The following is a 26,231-nucleotide window of genomic DNA, read 5'->3' on the forward strand; positions in this document are numbered from 1 at the left end:
CATACAACACCTGGGAGTAATGCTTCCCCCCTCTGCCCATTGGGAACTATCTCCAACCTGCCCTCACTGTGAACTGGGATAGTGGATGTATCCCTTGACTAGAATACCTGCAGAGATCCTGTAAATCGCCTTCCTCTTGTAACTTCTCTTCCCGAACAGTCCAAACAGACCACCAATCAGCAACGTAACTACCCCCTCTTGCTCAAAAAATTCCCAAGATCTATCAAGAGCCTAGGGCTCTGATACCATGTCAAAATATGCAGCGGAAATGATAACCAAATCTGAGACCACAAGAGCAAGTAGAGTGCAGAAAATAGACAGCACAAGAGAAGGAGAGAGATAGGCGTATAACTCTTCTCTATACACAAGATCCTGAGGAAAAACTGAATGAGTACAATGTGGGGCAACCTATTTATATGGCCCCATCATGCTGTCGGCCAGCACTAGTGGCCCTCACGACTAGGCACATCCAGTCGGCCAGCAGAGAAAAATACCACGACCCCTCTTGATGAAGTCGGCCAGCTCTTGGTACACATGAGTGCAGTCAGCCAGCATCAGAGGCTCCTGCCAGCCTATGGCAGCCACCCACATCATGGAAAAAATGGAAAAAAAATACGGGGAGCGAGGAAAAATGATAAAACACCTATACAGGGCGGGCACACCCACAACAGAGGCCCTGGTGTTTGATAAAGACAGGAGATGACTTCTAACAGTTTTCCCCCCCTCCCCCTGTATGAGATAGCCTTCTCCTCATAGAGCGGCCAGCCAGAGGAGAAGCATCTCTCCCCCTTATGATCACTTGTTTCTCGCCCTTATAGGCGAGCTTATATTTAGCCCTTCGTGGTTGTACTTAGCCCTTTGTGGCTGTTTTCTCTCTAACTAATTGAAGGATCTTTTTCCCGGAAGAAAAAAAAAGATGCTACCCCGAGCAGCGGTGCCAAAGATGTTCACCTAAATGAGCATACTCCTTGCATGAGAGAGGAAGAAGAGAAGAGAAAGGAGACAATGCAAGGGTCGATTCAAGAACATGCACTTAGCCAACCCTAATGAGGGTTAACTCCTCGATGTGAAGCCATTAGGGGCTCACTTCACCACCACTTGTGTCACCCAATTGGAGCTTTTCTTAATCTAGGTAGGGAGCATGAGAGAAGGAGCTATGGAGAGCTCTACTCCTATCTCAATGCCTTGGTGTGTGCAAGAGAAAGAAAGAGAGATCAAGAAGAAGGAGAAGAGGCAAGAAAGGGAGCATCACCTACAAGCACACACATACGACCAAGCAAGCAAGCATGTATACACACAAGCTCACCACCATAGACACGAGAGTAAAAAGGGAGAGAGAAGAAGACTCAATTGTGATAATGGGATTGTATATCCTTTTCATATTTCATAAGTCACTTAATATATATCAGCTCTCTTTTTATAATGGCTGGCCGCCTGTTTAACAATTGGGGGCCCAAAATTGGTTCTTCTAGCTCTATGTACACCTAGGCTTGTGCTCATGGTAGGCATTACACATGTCATAAGCTCGGTCATCCCATATCTTTTACATGAAGCGCTAATGTTAACCATTGTAGTTAGCAAAGGAGCTACAAGCAAGCATGACTCTAAGAAAGACGCGGAAGGGTTCCTAGATGATAGTGGAAGAGTTTTAACGTGGCACTGGCCACTGCCAAAGCGAAGCCAACAAAGAGAAATGAAACCTTATAGATAGTCAAGAAAATGGACAGTGAAGACATGGTAGCTAAAGACAAAATGAACTGGGTCAAGGGGGAGCAGGAAGTCAAGGAAGCACAGCAAGTAGAAATGAAGCAGATGTTGGCAGAGTTAAGAAATCTCAGTGGAACTGCACCAGCCTAGGAAGTGGACAAAATCAGAAGAGAGCTGGCTAGTGTACGGAGTGCAGCAGCACATGAAATGAAGCAGGAAAAAGCCTTACTAAGGCAAGCATGCCAGAATCTACAACATATAGCCACCCATGCAATGCATGATGGATGCACCGTCAGGTTGGGTGGATACAAACAAATTCATAAAAGAACATGCAACAGAGGAGAGGATCCTCCAGGCCCAGCCGCAGGAAGTAGCCAGACCAGGGCCGATGGAGTCCTTGACGAATCCTGTAGGTTCCAACAGACTGGCCTCACGCACATTCCCCGGCGAAGGCCCAATGACGAAGGCCGCAAACACTTGATCCAGAGCTGTGAAGGGGAGTGGCGGGATGTCATGACTCGCAGTCTAGTGTAAGGAGGCAGAAGCTCATGCAAAGGGTGACGATGCTAGTGCCCCTCACCAGGGGACCAGACTAGCAGAAAGGAATAATAGAGAGCCGATGGGACGCTGCCCCCAGGTCGAGGAATCCGGACGGCCGCCATAAAGATGGGCATGAAGTACGGGAATTAGGAGAGGAGCTTTTGGAGTTTACAGAGCCACATGCCTTTGCTGCCGAGATGGCTTTGTCTGCCATGAATAGGGCAAGACTGAGCTTTCCAAATGCTAAAGTGATTGAAGTGGAGCACAAGAGGCCGGAAGAGAAGGCAAGACTTGGGCACCTTGAGGCACTAATGCACCAGCTGTTACAGATAGGGTAGAAGCAAAGAGAGGGAGGATTGTACCAAGCAACATTGTATGTTTGCTAAATTGTTTGGCCTTGTGAGAAGAAAGTTTCCCTGTATGACGATAGCCAGCCGCTGGTGATGGAGTCAGGAATCTTATGTTGCCTAGTGAGAGTTGGAAGCTAGACTGAGTATTCTGGAGCACACAATTGTCTTTTACTTAATGGTTCGTTCTATTATGCTCATAATGTTCTATCTGTGTACTGTCAGGAGTGCTTCTATTCATATTGTGATGCGCCAACATGTCCACTTTAACACCGTTGAGTCTTTATTTTGCACTGTTTAGGCATGGAAATGAGCACTACAATTCACAAAAACGTGTCTTTCTTGCACAATTAATGGCTGTAGGCATTGCTAGCAGAACCCACGTATTGTCCACTTGGAAATGTTGATGCGCTGGTAACCATGGATTAGAGGTACTTGGATTGCTTTACGGATATGCTTGTGTGTGTAGATCTTTGGCGGACACTCAAGGAAGTGCGATTCTTGCTTTGGGGTGCACTGGGTGCCTGTCTGCTGCAGTATTGAAACTTCCTGCCCATCCTGGTGTAAATGGTCATAATAGTGACATGACATTGTCGTCCTAGAGTCCAGTCCTCAAAGAAAACAAAAGTAGGGGGGGGCAAGGCAGGACACCGGTAACTGTGTTGGCAGCTGTGCAGCAGTAATTTTTATTGTGACACTATTTGTCTCCATCAAGGGAGCCCTTGGGGTCTGATGGCCTGCACTTGTCCCATGGTTGCGGTGCGCGCGGGGGGGGGGGGGGGGGGGGGTGCAGGAGGTGTCTTTCTCGATGGGGGTTACGGTGGCTACTGAGATGGCCTTTGCTGCTGAGGACATTGGGTCCTAGGGTGTCCAATCTGGTGAAAAAGGCTCTACCATTCTTTAACTCTACCTGCAGTGGTCACACTGAATATAAAAAAGAAAAAAGAATGCCAATCTGTCCCATTGTACTGCTTTATGAAATAGCTTGTAATGCTTCTGGAGTCACACCTTCAGGAGTTTTTAAGGTCTCAACTTGTTTTTTAATTGTATTCATTATCAGGATGAGGGCTCAAAATTGGAATTGATTATTTTTCCTGTTAATTTTTGCAGCTCTGCAGCACTCTTGTACATGACAAAAGTGAAGCTATTGGCACGAGAAGGGAGGACTGTTATAGCTTGCTTCCGTGAACTCAACGAGAATATGTTCGAACTCTTTGATTATCTGCTGATCCTAGGCAGTGGGAGAACTGTATATTTTGGTGAGACGTGCTGTGCAGCAGAGGTGTGTGAACCAAGGTCCACATGCTAAATCTCTTACAAAGAAAAAAGGTGGATGCTGTAAATGAAAATTAACCATTGCCTTTTTTGCGCTGAAGACATTTTAGGTTATGTTAAAACAATAAAAAATGATAAGAGGAAAGCTACAGAGTGATAATATCTACCACAAGAATATCAAAAAGGTCACAACGGCAGAGGAGACACATTGATACCTAATGGCCAGATAGAGGGCCTCTCTTTCTTTTAGCTTGGCAGCTTTTTTCGCTACATGTTTCAGCTGCTACATGGATTCATTGTAACATTGTCATTTTTGTGAATATATATATATTTAGATAGATTGTTTTATCTTTATTCCATGACACAGTTACTTCAAGGATGTATTGGAACAGCTTTGGTCTCAAAGGCCCTTTGGTCTTAGACGCTATTATATCTATTATACGTGTGTTGGCCTTATGGCTACCTTCTACCTCTCTAGTCACATGATCATCTCATTGTATAGGTAGCTAGTTTGTTTTCTTTTCCATGAGCTAGTGATTTCATGGATTATTGTGACACCTTTTTTTTGGGTCCCATAAATCCTTTGAGCCTTACATGGCTGGTTTTCCTTTCAGCTCTAGTTGGGTTCTTTAAAACGTTTTTTCCATAGTTAAGTCACTTCATATACAGTGCGATTTTTTGATCATATCGACCCTCTGGTCTTTTGTGAACGTTAATAGAACTAACTTTCTCGTTGTGTGTGTGTGTGGAAACAAAACCTAAAGAAAATTTGGCATAGTAAATTGCCACTCAAATGTAGTTGTTTTTATGGCGATGCTTGTTGGGAGTGCTCCCAGTTGGAGAACTTCTTGAAAAAAGACGGACAGCTGCACCGAAATGTCCTTCTTGCCCTTGCATAAAGGAAACAATGATGCATCTTCTTTGGTCTTGTCCGTAGACCAAAAGTTGCCTTTGCCAAATTCTCATTTTCTTCGGCTCAGGTTTCCAGGGTATTCCTTCTCTAGTTTTTTTTGGATCTTTGGCAGATGGTCTTCCACAATGGATCATTCTCAACCCTTTCTAATCTGGACTAGATATTGGGATTTATGGACAATTTGGCATGCAAGAAATCAGTTGGTTTTTCATTTTGTAAGGATTGAATGCTATCCTTACTTTCGTCAATCCTTGCGTTAGTCTTGGTTTGATTCCATCCACCTGGATCAAATAGATGATGGCCAGTTGGCTTTGTTTTTTTGGTGCTTTTAGCTGCTGTGCCTGCTCTTTAAGAAGTCTGCCTCTTCTTTGTGAACTTCTTCCTTTGTATAGTGGAGCAACATAACATAGCCTTTTACAAAGAAAAAAAGTGTGCGTGAAGAGAAAATTGCCTCTCAAACGACGACTTTTCTTGTGGACGTGCATTGTGAGTGCATTCCAGGTTGGCACCTTATTAGCTAAGAGACACATTGCACTTGCCTCTTGTAAGAGGTGTTCTCATCGTTGAGACAATTATTCATTTGTTATGGGGATGCTCCTCTTCTCGTGCTCTCTTGGACAGACTGTCAGGGCACTTGGGATTGCGGTTTCCGAACAACAACTTCGGGAAATTCTTCTGGATGTTCGGCCGCCTTTCTTTGCCTTTGCTAGATTACATGGTTTTCCTTTCTTGGACCATGCTTGAAATGAGGTGATTTTCTGCCATGAGGAGATCATATGCTTTCCTTTTTTTAGGTCTCTTTACCTCTCACTCCAAGATTCTTTTGACCTTGGAGATCTTTCCTCTCAACACCTGGAAGTGTTTTTCCACCGTTTCTGATATTGGAGTAGTAGCTGTCCCAACTTGGGACATTCAAATGAAGCAGTGGTTTCACAATTTAAAAAAAAGGGTGTAGGACATGAACTGAATCTTGTTGTAGCTTATAATGATGGCGTGGAAGATTGCTTATTGTTCAATGTTTGCTAAATGGGTGGATTTGTGAGATTGGTGCATTTTATGCTCTCATGATCTGTGCCGAGAGAGCTCTTTTATGGGATAAAATTGCCACTTATCCTTGGTTGACAAATGCTTTTCTGTGTGGAGACTTCAACAACTCTCCTTCCCGAGATGATAAATCATAATACTCGTGGAACCACTCAATGATAGCTATGGAAATGGTTAGCTGGCAGAATGTAACTAGAAGCATGAACATTATGGATATATGGAAGGCTGTTTGTCCTCACAAAAAGGGCTGCACTTTTCATCATAATTTGTTTACAGGTTATAGAGTGAGACTAGAAAGATGGTATCTGTTACATGCTGGCCATGTTGATCCCCTTCCTTGCCAAATGTGGGTGGATCATACATTATAGCTTGCTGACCACACCTGTATGGCTGGGGTTGGATTTTGATCTCACACTTGATGATGTCCAGTTGCTTGTTAAGCGACTTTGTTTGGTAAATATTAGATATCTTTCTCATCAACAGTATGAAGATATGATTGCAAATGTTGATGTTCTTCAGGCTGAGATCTATGAAGACATAGATATTGCTTGGTATCATTTTGCACATCGCATGCAAACTGCCATCAAAGAATATGCAAAATGGTATATGGGCATAGAAAGACAACAGCTTCTTAAGGCCAAGTAAGACAAACATGTACTCTTTCTCATGAAGGAGAAGAGTGTTCAAAGCATGCTAAGCACATGATGGCAAACAATGACCAAAGGAAGTTGCATAAACGGCAAGTCAGGTCTAGACAAAAACCTCTTCTGGATAAGGGACATTCTTCGAAATCTTTCTTTAAAAGCTTGCATGCAGCTAGAGTTAAGCAAATGTATTACCAAAACACAAAAATCTAATGGTGAATGGACTCAAAACTTGTATTAATTGGAATTTGAATGCGTATCTCATTTTCGTCACGTTTTTGCTGCTCTGGATCAAATGTCTCATACTATGATGCAAGCCCCAACAAAATTGTTGTCTCATGTTCATGCGATTATGGATCACGAGAAAGCTGATCAATTGGAAATGCCTTTTACGGAATGTGAATTGAATAAGGTGGTTAAATCTTGGGAAGATGGAAATCCCGTGGTTGGGATGGTTTGATAGTAGATTTTTTTTTTTTGGCAATTTTGGGATCAACTTGCAGACTCTCTTTTACTCATTATGAATCAATCTTGGATAGAAAGGGGCGCTCGGGCATTCTTCAGACCTTGGCAGCATGGCTTTGACCCAGCAGCGGCCGAGCAAGGAGAGCGCCTATTTCATGTTACAGTTTGCTTCCCTGGACTCCGCTGTCAGTACCTTCCGCTCCTTTCTAGGCTAGGAGCATTGGTGGGCTTGGTGCTTGAGACTGGCCCCACAGCAACTTCAGTGGTGGCTAGAACAGCTGGGCTACCTTCAGTCAGAGTTTTGGTTCCTGACATCTCCTCCCTTCCGAAGGTCATTCAGCTACCTAGGATAGGGGGGGGGGGGATGGATTGATCAGAGAGTGCAGTTTTCGGGGCTCCCGAACCAGTGTTTTATCTGTAGGCAGGTCGGCCACATGGCCAAGGCCTGCCCTCGCAGGAGACCCCGACCTTCACCGCAGCAGCAGGCCCCCGATGGCCCGCCCACAGATGCGGCTGGGCAGGCAGCCTCCGGGACACCTGCTCAGCCCACAGAGACCTCGGAGTGGCAGCCTGACAGGGGCGCCGTCGAGGGAGACAGCCACAACAGCACGCCCAGAGACCGATGCAGCAGCAGCCACAGTCTCAGCATCATTGGGTTCCCGTGAGGAACAGCTTTGCTCCCCTCCAGGAGGAGACCCCAGCGTCGACTGAGGACCAGGAGATGCCAACACCCCCTCCTTCGCCCCCACCCCCCCCTCCCCCGTCCCCCCCTCCCGCCTCGCTTCCACCTTCGCCTCCTCCCGTTCCCGCTCCGGTTTTGGTAGCGGCTCCTTCTCCACCCCCTCCCCCCCCCCCCCCTCCTCCCCCCCCGCTCGCCTCAGCGCCCCGGGAGGCCCTGGCAATTCCCTGGCGGTCACCTGCAGTCCGGCGGACACTGAGCACCGACCTTGCTCGAGCACCGCAGAGTAGACTTACCATGCGGATTCGGGCTTCACGGATATCCTATATCCGCAGTCGGCTGAGTCGTCTCGACACTAGACAACGCTCGGAGGCTTTTGATTACTCCTTCACACGGCTTTTTGGAGCGGAGGGCCCCCATGAGCGAGCACCCATCAGAGTTCATGTAGTGATACCTCCGGCCCGAGGGGAGGAGGCACTTGATTCAGTGGTGGCCTTCTCATTCCCTCTCTGTGGCCCTAGCGTCCGGGAGTGGACTCTGGATCTCGCTCTTAGCATTTTGAAGACTCAGGCAGTTGAGTTTTCTCACCATGTGAGCGATCTGGAGGTGACAGACGTGATAGGCCGACTATGGGAGTTGGCTCATTTTTTCTTTGATACCGGGAGTGTGAATGCCTCCGGGATTCGACATTTGGTGGTTCGCATAGTGGCAGACTTAGCACGCGACCCTGGATATGTATGCATACACGAGGTTGCTCTGTCTGAGCGGGAGGCAGTCGCCATGGGACACAGCCACTGGCGCCTGATCCGAGATTCTTGCAGCACACCGGGTGGGCAGATTCGTAGCCGCTCGGATGGGGACTATTCTCCATCCAAGCCGCTTGCGAAGGCCCGCCGTACGGCTGAGACAGCCTCCACCTCAGCAGGTCATCCATGAGGATCATCTCATGGAATGTACAGGGCCTTGGCGGCGCACACTATATACGTTATCGTGGTTGCTTGATGGCGCATATGGGCATATGCTGCGTGCCTCTTGGCCTGGCTCTAGGGGGACCCTGGCGAGTACGAGTGGCATGATCCTTATGCATCCCCCGAGGCCACAGAGATCACCTTTTTCCAGTTCATTGTTCGGTTGGGGAGACATATTTTGACGGCGCGGAGGATGGTCTCTCTAGCTGCATCGGAGCATTGGCGGCTACAGGGACTCTCACAGGAGTTCCTGGAGGATTTTTGGACCAGGCTCTGGCCTAGTCGACAGGCACGCAGGATCTCGACTTTCCAGTGGCTGGTTGCCCACCACAGGGGCTCTGCAGTTGGCACCTGGCTTGTCTACAGTGGTCTTTCGGCGGCCTGCGTCCGATGCGGCCACCCTTTGGAGACACAGAGACATTGCCTATGGGACTGTCCTTAGGCGTAGCAGATTTGGCTGCGGATGCTGCGCATTCTGGCCCCGCCTCTCTCCAGAGGGCATGTATACGTGGGGTGCTGCTGCTTGGTCGACTTCGTCAGGGCCTGCTATGGGCTATGAGACGGAGCAGGACAACCAGGCCATCAGATTCATTAGGGGCCAGCCTTGCCTTGTTCCTTTACTGGATTTCTCGTCTGCCAGCTGGATACAGGAGAGGGATCTACGATGGGAGCTCCTCAGCAGCCTCACCATCTGGCTCACCTGGAGAGCCCGGTGTTTTAGGGCCTTTGAGGGCAGACTGGAGCCACCAGCAGAGACTGTCCGGGGGACCTCCAAGCTCAGTGGGAAGGCAGCAAAATTCCCATTTCACTTTGGCCACTTTCTTCACCCACCACGGGTCTCCTCCTGCCCACTTAGTTCACTGTTATATGCAATTGCTACCCATTCTATGCTCTTGTATATGGACAAGATGGTTGCAAATGGCAATCTCCATGGCCTAGCAATGTGTGGTGGCTCACAGTTTCTTGCACAAGCATATATCGATGACGACTCCTTTTTTCCTAAACATAGCCCTGCTAAAGTGAAAGCACTTTTGGATGCATTGTTTTTTTTTGGCTTGGCTGCAAGATTATGTTAACTTTGCAAAATCTTAACTGCTTCTGCTGAATGCATACTCTTGGCATGAGATATTGTGGCCAGGACAAATCTTATCATCAAATCAGATTATTAGACATCTGGGCTATCCCATAGGTTGGTTGGTTTCCCTTAAGGATAAGACATGCTGGGTTTACAGAAATTGAATCACAAATTGGATTATTGGAAGCTTTCCACAAGGCCTTTGCATGTTTGACTCCGGATTGTTCAATCCATTCTTATGAACTATGTTCAGTTCTACTTGCCTCTTTTAGTTTGGACCAAAAAAGATATTGACAATTTCATGTCAAGAGCTTTGGAATGTCTATGGAGAACTACAACTAATAAAATGGTGCTCAGGCTATTAAAATATGAACTTGTTTGTATGCCTAAGATGCACGGTGGTTTGAATATTCACAACACACATTATCATGCGTTGGCTAGAAAAGCCACTATGATTGCTGATTTTCCGACAAAAACAGCCACAGGCAATTATGCTAGCCACCTTATGTGCAAATATGCAAAACTTGGCATTTGCAATGGACATTGTTCTTGGACTTTTTGATGGTAAAATACCTAGTAGTCCATATTTCACCTGGCTTATTTAGGATTGGAAACAGATCCTCACACTTGCATTGGTCTGGCAAGAATGTGGCCATGCCTTTCCAACTGGCCTCATAGAGAAAATGGGTCCTGTGAAATTTACCTCAAGGTATATGTATGAAGAGACAATCTAAAACTAATAGCTCGTCTGTAGTATGAAGTCAAATTCTATTAAGGAATGTTTTCCTCCAATGCAATCGCTTAGATATCCACCAAAGTTGATAAGCATGCTGAGCAATCCATGGGGGAGAAATAATCAACTTATATGCTCTGGCTATAGCCAACTGATCAAATGAGAGAGGCTTATAGCCAGGCATGTGCCTATCTAATTTCCAATCCATCAACCTGTTTTGTGCATTAAGCGGCAGAACAAGTTGTATAGATTGCATTATCTGCAGAATCTCTTGCCATATTGGTCTGTGATGCATGCCCAAATCATATTGACGATTTGCTTGAGGAAAGCTGAGAACTTGTCCATTCACAGGTATCTGTCTATCTAATTTCCAATCCATCAACTTGTTTTGTGCATTAAGCGGCGGAACAGGTATAGACTGCATTATCTGCATAATCTCTTGCCATATTGGTCTCTGATGCATGCCCAAATCACATTGACGATTTGCTTGAGGAAAGCTGAGAACCTATCCATTCGCCTCTATAACATCATGTACATATCAAATACCTTTGGTGGATAGAAAATAAGCCATTCGAGGTTCCAATAATGCTAGTGGTTCCTCAAAGACTCTGCTCCAGTGTATACTTTCCAAAGCCAGAGAGTTTCCACAGGGTATGAATCCTTGGCTCACTTGGAGAGGTAGTGTTTCCAGGCTCACTTTTCAGAACCTCGGACCAAGGCATGGATTTTGGATACCTTGGTACACCTGTAAGCACTCTATGGGCCCCCCTTTTGGGGACCAGACCTGAGAGATGAGGGGTGGAAGAAGATAGAGAGGCTGCAGATCATGATGTTGTCCCTCAAGATTCGGAGCAAACAGTTGGTCTTACATGAGATTGTTTACCTTAGTGACATATGCCTGATTTCAGACGTTCACATTTATACATCGCTATACACACTAGAGGATGGCTGCCTCCTCTGATTAGGCTTGGAGTCCTGGTTGCTCGATGCAGTCAGACCAAGAGGGACATCGTCGATCATGGTATTCCCAGACTTCCCGACACGGGTTTCGGGTGGGGAAACTCCGTCCCTTTCAGCACAGCCTCACCTCCTTATCTTCCGCACTCTCTCGGCAGGAGATCAACCACCTCATCCAATAGCTCTCCACCCTAGCAGGACATGGCTGTCCTGCTGGGAGCTCCCCACGAAATTACAGTTTTATAGATAATATTTTTTGTATATCTTGGAGGGTGGTTTCATTGAGGGAGCCACATACTTACAGGGGCATATGTCTCATTTCATACGGTTTGCCATTGGTCAGCTGAGAGTTTCATCACACCGCTTACGGATTGATGCTGGCAGAGCAGCAGAGGGCATCCTGTGAGAGGCACGGACCTGCAGGATTTGCATGACTGAAGAGGTGGAGATATAGGAGCACTACTCGTTTTGATGCCTGCCCTAGTATGAGATGGGAGGGAGATTTCATTGCCTGTTCCGAGATAGTTTCAGGCCCCTCTCTCGTGTCATGGAGTACGAGGATTAGAGTTGTTTGGACATATATTTACTGGAGCCCTGAGACGTGGGGATTAAGGCATAAAAAAGAACGCCAAGAAACAAGAGGGGTACAATGCCTTCATCTTCAAAGCTCATAAGAAACAGCTACAAAGGACTCTGCAGACCTTCATCTTCAACCACAGCAAGACTCACTGAGAAAGGCCTTGGACTGGCCCAAGTTCCAACAGAGCTGCAGCAAGGAATCCTAGGGCACCAATCATCCTACAAGAGCCTCTGTCACTTCTATGCACTCTCTGCTCTGAAAAAGTCCAAACCTTCTCAAGCCAATTCCCGCGTATCGTCACAAAACTCCATGTCGCAACGACTTTCAAATCCCGGCAATGGTCTTGCTGCAAACTGGCCCACCATATACGCCTTGCAGATACGCTGTTGATGATCTCCCATCTCTGACCACTCCCGGGAGACCAGGGCTCTAACGATCTGTTGGGAGAGGATACACTATCAATCCTGCAGTAAGAGAGGCGGAGAGCCTACTCCTGCTGCCTCCTTGTAGGAGAGATTGGGGCCGGTTTGAGTCACCCAAGCTAGCAAGCTCACCCTTGAGCAATTGGGTTTGAGAAAGCCTCATGATCAGCTAACCAAAACAGAGAGACTGTCTGCATCCCATATTGTGAATGATCCCTATTGGGTGATATCTGAAGTGTCGCTAGCAGTGCCTTTGCCATTGTAGAAGTGTAAAATAAAGCCAATAACCTACTTGTATAGGCAAAACCATGCCAATAAGAGCAGTTATGTGCTAATTCTTAGCTTTTCTACTCTTTTTATAGCTTTTCTCTAACCTTAGTTAATTATTGTCACAACCTAACGCTCTAGGGCCAAGGGAGTTGTGGTCAGCGGTTAGGTGCAGTTACTGAAGACCGAGAAGTCTTAGGTTCAAGTCCCAGCTGGTGCTTCCCCCGATGGTGCCTCGCGTGGCTTGAGCACCCCAGGAAGAATCGCCTTTGGGCAGGACTTGCCTTGGGGCCGGCACATATGATGCACCTACAGGCAGAGAAAAAATTTACTACTAGAAGGATCTGCCACCCAGAGAAAAAAACCTAATCCTCTAGAATTAATCCAAAACCTAGAGTGTGGGCATATGTCCTTATGAAATCCGAATGTGCATCCCACTAACTGTAGTTAGCTATCAAGTCCAATTAGTCCATGGATGTAACATTGCTCTCCCTTTAAAATTATTATTGTCCTCATGAATAGCCCAAGAATTCTTCGTAGTTCAATCATATGCGTGCTCTAGAAAAAGACTTCTGTCTCATAAGATCCCAGATCTTTAGAAACACCAAACATACTCAATTACTACCCCAAAGCACTCATGCAACAAGACGGTCATCAGCTCAAAATAGAGTTATCGTTTGCTTGTCTTACACAACAAGTAGTCCTCTAAAGAAACCTGCCCAAGAAGTTACCTCTACTTATATATACATTCCTGGGGTGTTGTAACAAATTTATGACTAATGAAGTGTACCACATACATTGTTAATGTATTTCCCAATAGCACTACCCAAACTTATGGTTGTGAGCTCTTGTGGACAAACTAAGGTAGTTTTTAATTGGGTTCTGTGCTAGATTGCATTGATCTCAACATAATACCTACACAAATTTATCAGCCATAAAGCTAATTGATTGTATGATAAACTAGGTTCTGTACCTAGGGTGAGTCGCATCGGGTTCACGATATGCAAAGGATGTCTCCTTTTCAGCATATACTCACTACTAGTACATTATATTATCATCCACTTTAGTGTATCCACTCCAAATGGAAAAACCCAATTTCACTCATCATTTTCTCTTTCAAAGGATATATTCCAATTAGATTCTTATATCTTGACATCAATACCTGAGACTTTTTGCCTTGTATACAATCTCCATGGCAACCCAAAACGGGAAAAAAAACAATAAATGGAGATATTCTACTCGGAAATGTATCCACTCCAAGGTATAACATGTTTCACTCAAAAAAGCTTATATTAAAAAGTCTTGGACATTGATCTTAGGACTTTAACCATTGCCAACTTCCAATATACTCAAGGGATTTATCACACTACTAATACATGATATTTAGTTTATTCCAAGGATCACACTATTATCTTTGCAGTGCCTACATCCTTGACTCTATGCCTTTCAATAACACTTTTACCGTATTGCTCGAGAATTTGGAAGTCCAATCAAAGATTCTAAACGGATTTCTTTTCCCCTTTCAAAAGATAATAATGAGGATTTAAAATCAATATGTAGAGTCCAACATGGGTTAAAGAAGCTCTGAGTTGATGTCCTTCCCGGTGGATATTTGTAGGAGCGTTAGAGTTGGAGCTAGGTAGCAAGCTTTTCAAATCCCAGACACTGTTGAAACGGTCTAGAGCTTAATCAGAATCCTTTTTCACATCATCACTCTCTGGAGGATCACTCAACACCATAGCTGCAAGATTCCTTTCTGATGGAAGAATTAGAACGTATGACACCACAGCTCACCACCCAACGGTAGAACTGAACAAGCTCATCTCTGAGCAATCAGGGTAGAAGAATGCACACAATTGGCTTACTAGTCCAAGGATGTAACATTTGTGCATGCATGCACACATGCAGTGTTCGTGCATGTAGGCTTTGTCTTTGTGTATAAAATATGTCCTTCCTCATGATAGAAATCCTTTTTTTTTGGGGGGGGAGGGGGGGGGGGTGTTAACACACAGAGATAAGTTTCTATGCTTGTATCACTCTTGACATCTGAAACCGTGACCAAGTTTTGTTGCTAACAAATTCCCACCACAAGCATTTGGCCAATAAGTAAGATCCTCTGCCAGCACTACTAAGTGTCTTTGCCAGTTTAAAAGTGTGTAACCTAACCCTTTAGGATGAATCTGAACCCCCGAGTCTAGGTTTCCATGCTTAGGATACTGCTGCCTCTTAATGTGCATCTCTACTGACTTTAGGTACTCACAAACTCTGGGTAGTCCAAGGATGCAACGTCTGTGCATGCATGCACACGCACAGTGTGTGCGCACATGTGGGGTTTGTTTGCTTATGTAAAATGTCCTTCCTCATGGGGGTGTAACACATAAAGATAAGTCTCTATGCTTGTATCACTCTTGACATTTGAAACCGTGACTGACTTTTATCGCTAACAAATTCCCACCACAAGCATATGGCCAATAACTATGAATTTAATGTCTTGGATACAGGCTTTCATTCAGCGTCTCTGAATTTTATGAATGACTGATGAATCTGACCGTATTCTTTGTGCTTTAATGTTATTTGTGTATCTACAAATACAGCACTTCACAAGGAGTGGTTTGCACAGCCCAATGGAGCAGAACCCAATCAGTTACTTTTTGCAGTTACAGAGTGCAGATTATAAAGAAATAAATGCATCCATGCAACTTCTGCAGGTAAAGTAAACAACATATGTGTTGTAACTTCAACTCACTTTATGCAGCTATCATTGTGTAAAAGAAAGTGGGTTATGCCCTTGTTAACTCCTGCAGGACCTGGAGAAAGTTGATGGTTTGGGAGTCGAGGTTCCTGAAAACATTCAGAAAACTTTAGTGGCTGTGTATGAAAACTCGGACGTATGTACAAGAATGGGGGCAAAGATCAGCGAAATCTCCTCCAAGGTAAACTGTGTGAACTCATGAGAGGCTTGCATTTCTCCACTAGTAGGAACTAATACCTTGCCAAGGTGAATATTGTGATTTACAGTATCACAGTGCAACCATGGGTACATGACAATTGTGGTATGTGGCTTCTGTTATACAAGATCATACTAGGATACCTACACTATATGATGATCCTTGTTTTTTTTTTCGCAGAAAGGTGCAGTCTTGGTGCACTTAGGTAGCCATGCAACCTTCGCTACTCAGACAGCGTCACTGACATATCGTTTTTTCTTGAGGATAGCAAGGGACTTAGGCCACTATTGGACACGGTTGATGCTGTCCATACTGGCAATGCTTATGATTGGGACTATTTTCTTTAATATGGACCACTCGATAAACTCAATTCAGGTAGGTATAACTGCGTAATTCATTTTCTTAAAAAACTGAACACAACAATGTCATACTGCGAAGCCTGCCACTTGTGCCATGCAGCCAAGCTCCCAATCCATTGCAGACTCTTGCGATTTGAATGGTGGCTCTGGTAACAGATATAAGTGAATAATCTATACTGTGCTTTTCCCCCGTTGATGGCATGATCCATACAGGTCTCCTCATAAAAGATCCGAGGCCCGTCCTCCACGAGCCAGGCAATTGTTCTCTTGTTGAGATTAATTGCCTCTTTTCAGATATGGAACATGAGCAATGAGATCCAGTGCCATGCTTTATAGGCTTCTTAAATGCCATGCTGAATGGACTTTTTGGGGAAAAACTGCATCTGGGGCATCCAGGGGTAGATTGTGTTGCACTGTGAGCTAGCAGCTAAAAACATATCGTGACCTGCCAGCTTCTGCAGAGCTTTCATGTCTCCTTGAAAAGAAATCTGTGGAGCTGTGGAATGTGATGATGCGGGTGCCTTGACAATACCAAATTGGAGGATCTGAGTTGAACCAAGCATTTGTTTTTGGCAGCATAGTCACATTGGAGGGAAGTTCCTCTGAGTATCAGTCCATCTCTGGTTCCTTGGATCCCATTGTGAATCTCTAACAAGGATGATGGAATCATCTGCCATGAACCACAAACTGTGTGTGTATGCACATCACACTTGTGTGTGTGTGTGCATTTGGGGGGAGAGTCGTCAATGGGGATCGATCTACATATTTGTGCTCCCCATTTTGACCATTAATCTTGACAGTTAAATGCTCCACGTAAACAATGGGCTTCTGCAGGTCCTATTACCCCAATGATCAATCTCTACTCACCGTCACAGAGAAAATGAAATGTCTCCTTCTTTAGATAGGAGCTTGATGAAGATCCTTGAAAGTGAGGAATGATAAGACTCTGTGGTTATATGCAGTGGTTAAGATGGAATTTTCTCCTACATAGCTACTCCGATGCTACTCAAAGGCCTCACAAGGCCACCAAAAGAAGATGCTTACTGTACACATCAGAGGAGCACATAAGAGGATTCTATGGGTAGACACTATCCATACTCATCCCAAATGGACTTATCCCACTGAGTATAGCCAGGAAGAACTGCTTTAGTCCACAACTCAATCTGTGCCAAGATCTGATTATATAGACCAAAAAATCACAGGCTGGCATGCTGATGTCTGCATGTGTAAAAACCCATCTCAGGCTAGGCTTCCAGTCTCCACACCTCCTTCGAGTGCATTGCTTAAGCTGATGTGTGAGGAGGCTCTCCTACAGATCTCCATGTTCTTCTAGTTCTTCCAGCACGGTGGACTCCCTATTAACACTTGGAGGCAGACCTTTGGTGCAGATCCTAGATGCCCATAATACACCATGGCTTTAGAGTCCAACTCAGCATTTGATATGAGGTTGCAGAGAGGCCAGAAGATTTCACAACACATCGCACGCTTGGTTGGGAGGATTAGGAAAGGGACTTGCTACAGCACTTGGGGATCTTTGTCATGGCTTACACAGTCAGGTCCTCAGTTTCTGCACAAGGAAGCAGATTCAGACACGGCCATTTTGGTTTCACAGAGGGGGCCCTCAACCTATCACCCTCGAGGAAATACCAGCGTCTATGCATTGACCTCCTCATGAACCACGGTGGCTAGGAGAGCTTCCTTTGAGAGAGTGGGTCCATGCTCTTCTTTTCACATATACAGGCACAAGGCCGTCATGGCATTCCCACCCTCCAGACTGTTTATGACAGCCTCACTTCTTTTCTGCATGATTTTGTATGATAGGATCTTTCTTTTTTAATAATTTGGTTGTACTTTATAGAAGTTCATTTTCTTGCAAAGAAAGAAAAAGAGGAGGCTTTCTAAAGGCTCATCATTTGGGTGAAGACCATAGACTTCAAGTTTGGTCGCAAGAGTGCTCTGCTTTGCATTTGCAGGTCTATGGTTCTCAAGCTCTCATGTTTAGGAAGAATGAGTCTTCCAAAGCAACCTGGCTTTGGAATCACAAGTGTGGCATAAAGTAATTGCATATGGATTATCAAAGTTTCCCAACACATGACTGTGAGAAGCACCAGCAAGATGTGATGTACAAAGCTGTGGCAATTCACAACTAGTAGTCTAGAGGGTTTTTTTAAACGGGAAGAAGATCTTCTTTTACTGAGCAAAACAGCCATAATGGCTAAGTACAAACTCAGCTTCATAAAGGGGAGCAAGAATCAAGAGACTGAAAAGGGGGCAGGCCGCTCTGGGAGGAGAAGACTATCTCATACATTTTATTTTATTTTATTTTTTTTTTGGGGGGGGGGAGGGACAACCACACAGTTGATCTATAGTGCCAAGTGGGCTCACCACCACTATCAATAAGACAGGAACCGTGATGCCAAATCCTCAAGAAGGCCTTCCGGTGCTTCCACACACACTGTCAGGGTTACCCCGAAGCTTCCCCCACTGTCCGCGGAGGGTATGAATGATATCAAGCTAGATGCTCCGATGGTCTCCACTAGTGGGGTGAGGGTGCCCTTGATGGCCTCGCCTGTAGCAAGCTCTCCAAATGTGCCATGCAACAGTAGTGCTGCAAATCTCCCATCTTTGGTTGGAGCCCAGAGTCCAATGGTTGGTGGTTGGAGCTGGAACTGGCACTGCAGAAATACAGTGATGAGAGACCTACAGGGCAAGTCTCCCACCCTCCTCATATGACATAGTGGTCTCGGTCTCAGTGGCCCAAGCAACTGTGCCGCAAGTAACTGTGTGGGAGGGGGCCCTGTCCATAGTGAAAATGCGGAGAATCCGCTACCAAAGTCCACTGCAAGGAATCTAGGCTCCGACGGATGCTCCTCTCCTGCTCTCGGAATGCCAAGAGTCTTCTCCCCTCAAACCAGAATCAAGTCCTCCCAGGCCGAGTACTCCGTGCTTGAAACAGTAGCCATGCCACCATATGTACGAGGTGAGGGCATCCCTGCCGTCCAGGCTAGAACTGAAGCGGTGGTGGGAGGGGATTCCATCACTCTCTGGATAACACCACCTATCACCGGGAGGAGGGGAAGGTATTCCTTCCTGAGACCAGGAAAGTAGATTGTCACGGGAAAGCCTGAGACGCCAGCCCTAGAGGGTCGGACACTAGGTCGAAGCCGTGCTGCCACCTCGCAAAGATGGCCTAGGCCATGTGCAGTGCAACGGGGCTTAGCTGCATGACTCTGTTCCATGATGCAGGTGAATCAAACTCAGTGATCTTTCCAGGCTCGCCCGCTGATAAGGCTTGCTTGCAAAAGATCCCTGAGCTGTCCATGTGCCGGGCGGCTACCCACAAATAACACAGGACTCTCATCTGTTGGCACATGGAATGGCCTTAAAACCAATGCTTAGCCTTGTATTAAATGAAATTTCGAATCTTTCAAAGCACCTTTTTGTCAAAAGTTTCTGCAACGCTTGCATTTTGGATTATCATTAACTTGCTGTGATGAGATCATATCTTATAACTGTTTGCTGAAGCTTTATACTGCTTGCAGGAAAGGGCATCTTGCCTTTTTCTCGTGTTTGAAATTCTTGTATATATAACAGTTGGAGGAATTCCATTCTTCTATCGTGACACGGAGGTACATATATCCAACTTCTTTTGTTTGCTTGCTCTTCCCTCCTTATGCATGCAATGCTTTCCTACTTTGGTTCACTTGCTGCACCCAAGGATAAGTGAAAGTTTTCGCTTCATAATCAAGTATCAGCATTGTAAGAAAACTCATAGTGGTAGTGCTAGGTGTGAACATGGGCTTATAAGGGGCACTTTTTACCTTCTATATTGAAGGGTTTTCTTCCCGTGACCACCAAGTGGTGAAGGACACCCTATGGACAACATTTTATTTATTTTTACTTGTGTACACATAACCTCATCATTCTAATACATTCAGCATCATGTTGCTCATCCAGTTATGTCTAACCCAACCTTGTGAGGCCATACTTGGCCGCACAGTTGTGCCATGTCAGCATTCTGTATGACCACCGCTGTACTGTCGTGCCATGTCAGCTGCACCACCGTACAGATCACCATTGCCATAGTCTGTACAATACCAGTCCGTATGGTTGGCACTGCCATATGAGCACTACTGTACCTGCTGTTGAACCGGCACCTGCACTTGCAGCTGGACCCTTTGGATGGCCTATAACTACCCATACCTGCTGCACCAGTTGTACTTGCTGCACCTGCACATTTCAGCATTTGGGGTTTCTGCATAATCAAAGCAAACTAATCAGGTTGAGTAAGAGAGCTGTCAAGAAATCGCAGCTCATTCATGGTGATGTATGTGGTCCCATGCAGACACTTTCCTTGGGAAAGCATCTGTACTTTGTGACATTTATTGATGACTATTCCAAATTTGCATGGGTTTACCCCACTAAGGCAAAATATGAGGTCTTCATGTGCTTTCAGCATTATGTTGCCATGGCTGAAAATGAGACAGGATGTAAAGTGCAGACACTTCGTTCATATAGAGGGGGGGAGTATATGTGTGACGCCTTCAAGACATACTTGTCACAAAAGGGCATAAGGAATCAATGTACGGTGCCATGTACACCACAACAAAATGTTGTTGTAGAGAGAAAGAATAGATCCCTCATGGAGATGGCACAGTGTATGGTGAAGGATAAAGGATACCCCCCCAAGTTTTGGATGAAGGCAATTATTGTGCTGCTCATGTGTTGAACAGGAGCCCTACCAAAGTCATAAAGACTATTATGCCTTATAAGGCTTGGTATGACAGGAAATCCAAAGTGGACTCCTCTAGGGTGTTTGGTTGTCTTGCATATGCACATGTGCCTCAAGTGATGAGAGGCAAGTTTGATGATAAGGCCACAAAGTGCATATTTCTGGGTTACAGTAGTGAGACCAAAGGGTACCATCTCTACAGTTCTCCCTGTCAAAGGATTTGTTTTTCCCAATCTGGGTTACAGTAGTGAGACCAAAGGGTACCATCTCTACAGCTCTCCCTGTCAAAGGATTTGTTTTTCCCAAAGTGATGGGGCCGAAGGCAGAGGCTGACTAACTTTGCGAGAATTTTGTAGGCTCTGCCAAGGAGAGTGATGGGGCACCATTGTCATGCAACTCAAGCCTATCGCCGCCCCTCTATGGGGATCAAATGAATGAGACCTGCTAGCCTCTCAGGGAGGGTGCTGGTCCATATGGCCTCATTGAAAGCCGCCTGTAGGACAGCCTTCATGAGATCACAATGTCGCTGCCTGCCAAACTTTGGCAAGTGCTCTGACTCCTGACCCCTTGGTACAAAGAGCAGCTCCTCCCAAGCAGTGCCCCCTATCCCTGCTACTTTGTTGTCAGTGCTGCCACCACGACGACCCTCCAAAGCCTCTATCGTGTTGTAGTCCTTCCTCAACACACCAGTAATCTGCTTGGGGAAGGCCGTTGCGAGGAAAATCCTGAGCCCCTCCTAAATATGATGTATAGATAGAAGAAGTGTAAATATGATAGTGTATGGTGAGTCCAAGGTGGCTAAGATGGCGTGGCAGCCAAGAGAATTTGCGCAGGTGCGAGGACGAGAAAAGAAACAGCATGGGCGATTGTAAGAACTGGGCTGCACAACATTCTAGAGAAAAACAAGGCGGCGACAGGCTTATGAAGGGAATTTGGGAAGGTTTTCAAAAAAACCAAGGGAGAAGAGAAGAGCGGTGGCGAGAGAGACCACCAAAGAGAAGACTACAGTTGGGTGGACTCGTGCAGGTCTGCCTTCTTGTTTGAAGGCTGCACGCTGGAGATCCTGCAGATGCTGAAGGTCACAGAAAATAGTACAGTGTGAGAGATTTGATTGGATCAGAGCAGAGGAAGAGCTGAAGATCAGAAGATGGACTAGGAGGTGTGTCCCCTAGGTTCTATGTGTAGCTCCTCTGTTAGTGACTTGGTCCAGACCAGAATTCCTCAACTGTAGTTGCTGAGTGTCAGCTGGATGCTGATTTCTATGAAGATTCAAGTCATGGATGAAGATGTTGCAGTGAAGAGCTCTTGCTGAGGCCTATCAGTGGAGGCTCCCTAAAGTTTTCTGTGTTTTCTTCTTTTTCTCAAGGATGTTGAGACTGCTTGGTTTTTGTTTCAATGAAGAATGGAGTGTGTGGAGTTTGAAGTTGTGTGTGAATTGATGAGATTTTGTGCCATGATGCCTTACTTGTGTTGTTTTGATTGAGATTATGGACGAGGAACACTTGTGAGTACAAATCGAGAGTCAGACTGAGTCAGTTCGACATAATATCTTATTAGTTGTGTGTAGAAGATGAGAAATGGTCTTTCTGAGTTGAGAGGAACCTTTTTGGGATTTGGTTTGATAGTCAGAGGATTGTCAGTAGTCAGCAGTCAGGTTTGAGTTGTGGGTTGAGGATGTCTCAAAGTCAGTAGGCAGTCAGTTGCTGTCAGCTGAGGGTTTGTTGTGGTGGGTCTTGGTGAGTTATGAGGTGTCTGAGAGTATAGTGGTGTCAGAGGACACTGGGGTGAAGAGTTTTGAGTCAGCTGAATCAGCTGTCACCGAGGTCAGATCTGAGTCAGCAGGGTGTCAATAGAGAGTAGCTGATTGGTTCAGAGAGGTACTGAGGGTGAGATCTTGAGTCTAGAGGATGTTAGAGGAAGGTTGGAGATCCTGGAGGACGTTTATCTGACTGGGGACTAGAGGAGGATTTCGGAGTCAGTTGTTCAGCTATGTGCCCGGTGAGGTGTATTCAGGTCAGAGGAGGTTAGCTGTGTTGTGAGAAGTAAAGATTAGGGTTGTAGGAGGCTTGGGCTGACTTGGGAGGACATTTAGAGGAATCAATTGATTCAGTTTGTGGTGGATAAGGTGTCCAACTAAGTCAGAAGGCCAGTAAGGAGTCAGCCAAGGAGTGTAGGTGGGATTAGTGAAGCTCTGAAGCAAGCTTGTGAAGTTTGCTGACGTTGGAGGACATTCCGGGAGTCAGGCAGACAGGTTTCTGATTGGGATCAGCAATCGGCTTCCGAATCAGGTTACAATAAGAATCTGATCAGTTTTGTGTCAGTTGGAAGTTGTTTTGGTCAGCTGTGAGTCAGCTAAGGTCAGCTGAGGCTTATAGGTAGAAGGTTAGAGCTTTTGGAGGTGAGAGCTGACTTGAGAGGACAGCTGTGGGAGTCAGTTGGGTCAGATTGGAGAGTGCTGAGGTGTGTATTGGTGTCCGAAAGTGTCAGCTAGAGGGCTAAGGACAGATGTAGGTCTGATTGGTGCCCTTGGAGCTGGGATCTTGGTGTCCACCAGTTCTGATCCCTTTTCTTTTTCTTCTTGTGTGTTTGTTGGTGGTGTAGTAGAGGCCATCACCTAGCCACCACACACCGTGTCAAAAGTAAGCCGTGTGGAGTGCCATGTTGGGGGTGTAGATGTTGTGGAGACACACACGGTTCTCCCCACGAGAAAGAACAATCCATTGTGTGTGACTAGGGATGATAATGTCGGAATGAAGCACGTGGGAGAGGAGCTGGCGGTTGATGGAGATACACATCCCTCCCTGGTTTCCCAAAAGACAAAAATCTGGACATTAGAAAGCATGGCTATGACCACAGTGCTGCAGTCAAGTGATGCTCCTGAATCATGCGGATGTCAACCTTCCCCCCTACAAGGGCTCATTGGAGTTCCTCACCGTTGGATTTTGACGAGACAGGCTGCGTGGTGGGTCCTATGCCCGGCTGCCTAGCCACCCTGAGGAGGACCAGCTCCCCCAAAACATGCATGGAGTATACTGGTCTCCTCTACCTCCTCACCCCTTTATATGCACAAGGGAAACAACCACAGATAGAAGGATAAGCTGCCATGTGTCAGCCCACGAGGACGTGGGAGATTAATTCCAAGACCCCCTTTATCGAACTTTGACGACCATCAATATGGGGACATTGTGCCTATGCAGTCAGAACCAACATCTATTTTACAGAGCGATAATGCCCATGGCACCACCAGGCAAGGACTTAGGAGCTGCTGCCTGGTGTGATGAGCACAAGAACACACGAAGGTCCTACACCAACTAGACGAATGAGCCGCCAAGATCACACAGACACCAACACGTGCAGCCAAAGCCTTGGACAGAACCCACGAACGTGCTCTGATACCACTGTTGGATTTTGAGGAGATGGGCTGTGTTCCGGGGTCCCCATGCCTGCCTGCCTAGGCACCCTTAGGAGGACCAGGTCCCCCAAAACATGCACGGGGGATACTAGTCTCCTCTACCTCCTCACCCATTTATATGCGCAAGGGAGCGGCCACGACAGCGTATGGTATAGAAGGACAAACTGCCAGGTGTCAGCCCACGATGAGGGAGATTAATTCCAACACTCATGCACTACCATCTTGGGCTGAATGCAAACCCAAGGCCATTGACGTTCCAAGACGATCCGCATGGCTATGGGGAAAGGTTGCAGGCTCTTGATGATCTCTCTTGGGCGTGGGAGGATTTTGGGGCTGGTTTGGATGGGGAGTAATCATAGTTTGTCTTAGGTTGAAATCGCTCCAGGTGAGTTCAGATGTGGGTAGACATGAAGGTCCCCTTCGTTCTTGTGTTGGTGCGGGCCTTCTTGCCAGGGTGGATTGCATCACTGTGAATGTATTTGAAGACCCCCCTCTTGGCAGCAAAGCTGAGGTGGAAGAAGATGAACAGGTGGACCTGGGGGGCTGATGCCACGAAGGGCTCAAGCTTTATCTGAGATGTTGACAAAGCCATCTCAAGGTTCTATGGCCTACGGGATCCTGAGATCTCCCATGGAATGCGAGAAGTTGATGGCCTTACTTGTGAGGGTGCCCTACACCAAGTTACATTACCACTCCTCCTTGGGAACCACACCAGGGGGAGGAGAAAACTGTTAGAAGTCATCTCCTGTCTTTATGTTGACACCAGGGCCTTTGTCGTGGGTGTGCCTGTCCTTGTAGGTGTTTTCTCATTTTTCCTCACTCCCCGTATTTTTCCCCCATTTTTCTTTATTTTTCTTGGCATGGGTGGCTGCCCTGTGATGGCAGGAGGACCCAGTTGCTGGCCGACTGCATCAGCACGTTTGTGTTCACATCGTGGACCTTTTATTCTGGCCGACTGCTGTTTGCAGGTCGTGGGCTCCTCTGGTGTCCTGTCGGCTGTCCTAGAGCAGGCCGACTGCACTATGGGGGCCATATAAAATGGCCCCACACCCCTTGCCAGTTTTGTATCATTCCGGGATTCTTTTTGTGTATATAGAGCAGAGTTACACGCCTCTATCTCTCTCTCTCTTGTGCTGTTATTTTCTGCATTGTGTTTTGCTCGTGTTCCCAGATCTGGTCATCATCTCCGCTGTGTATTCTGACAAAAACAGCCATGCAAACAGTGAGAGGGTCGGGAGTGGCGAAGAACCATACAGACTCCCACCAGCTCCGCTAAAGAAGTGGCATCTAGTGGAAGGCATCTGAAGAAGGCGTCCACTGGATGTCCGATGTGAGGGGGAGCACCCTTGGATTCAGGGGAGAGGGTTGCAACGAGGCTGAGGAGGATCTAAGGTTGCACGCGGGTGGCTAGCACCCTGATGAGAAGGGGCGGGGGGGATAATGATGCTACTTGTGGAAGGGGAGTCACGGTGGATGAAGCTGCGGGAACAGGAGGGAGAGGAGAGGCTGGAAGTGATGGGGAGGGCTCCATAGGAGTTGCTTGTGAAGAAAAAGGGGCGGATGGGGGTGGGTGAGAATGGGCCTGCCCAGCTGCCTGTGGGACAGCCGCTGGGCCTGCTGTGAAGGGGAGGGCTCCAATTGGTGCTGCTTGCGAAGGAAGGAGGGGGTGTGGGGTGGTGTGTTTCCAGGATAGATGCTTGTAGTAATGGTTTGATGTTGGAACCGTTACCTCAGGAGTCGTGTCCATGGGGGTGTGGTCCCCACAGTGCCTACCATGATGATGGTGATGGCACCTGCAAGGGTTCCGCCACTACTGCCCGGTGGGCTCCTGCAGGACCTGCTAGGGTCCGTACTTTTCATTGCATAGGCATCCGGGGAGCGGCTGCAGGGGGTGAGGAGTGGGCGCCGATGAGGCTGTTGGTCGGCGCCGTGGGCCTTGCGAAGGGATCTCCACCATCCGGGACACTTAGCGGCTGGCCTGTTCTTGCCATAGTCACCAGCAACGGAAATGGAAACATTCCAGGAATGGAAACGGGGAAACGAGTTTTTAGGGGTGGAAACGGCCGTTTCTTGTGACAATATCACTTGGGAAATGTGAAACAGCCATGGAAACGGATGGGGTCCCCTGAAACGGAGAATTGTGTTTCTATGGACTAACATGAAG

The 26,231-nt window shown here is 46.6% G+C and overlaps 1 protein-coding gene across 4 annotated transcripts in view; it reads left to right on the forward strand.

The window, feature by feature from the left end:
* LOC147625912 (ABC transporter G family member 11-like) overlaps window positions 1-26,231 on the forward strand; it is a 56,945-nt gene that overhangs the window by 22,589 nt on the left and 8,125 nt on the right. For 2 of the 4 annotated variants that reach the window (XM_086817447.1, XM_086817448.1), the window contains 5 exons: window positions 3,705-3,876; window positions 15,211-15,324; window positions 15,421-15,549; window positions 15,745-15,939; window positions 19,466-19,552. In XM_086817447.1, the coding sequence (XP_086673573.1) occupies window positions 3,705-3,876; window positions 15,211-15,324; window positions 15,421-15,549; window positions 15,745-15,939; window positions 19,466-19,552 (697 nt within the window). The remainder of the gene's footprint in view (window positions 1-3,704; window positions 3,877-15,210; window positions 15,325-15,420; window positions 15,550-15,744; window positions 15,940-19,465; window positions 19,553-26,231) is intronic. The other 2 variants (XM_086817449.1, XM_086817450.1) reach the window with 2 other exon arrangements.

This window comes from Cibotium barometz, chromosome 23, assembly GCF_041138505.1.
Source record: "Cibotium barometz isolate CiBa-2024 chromosome 23, ASM4113850v1, whole genome shotgun sequence".
In the NCBI taxonomy this organism is placed as follows: Eukaryota; Viridiplantae; Streptophyta; class Polypodiopsida; order Cyatheales; family Cibotiaceae; genus Cibotium; species Cibotium barometz.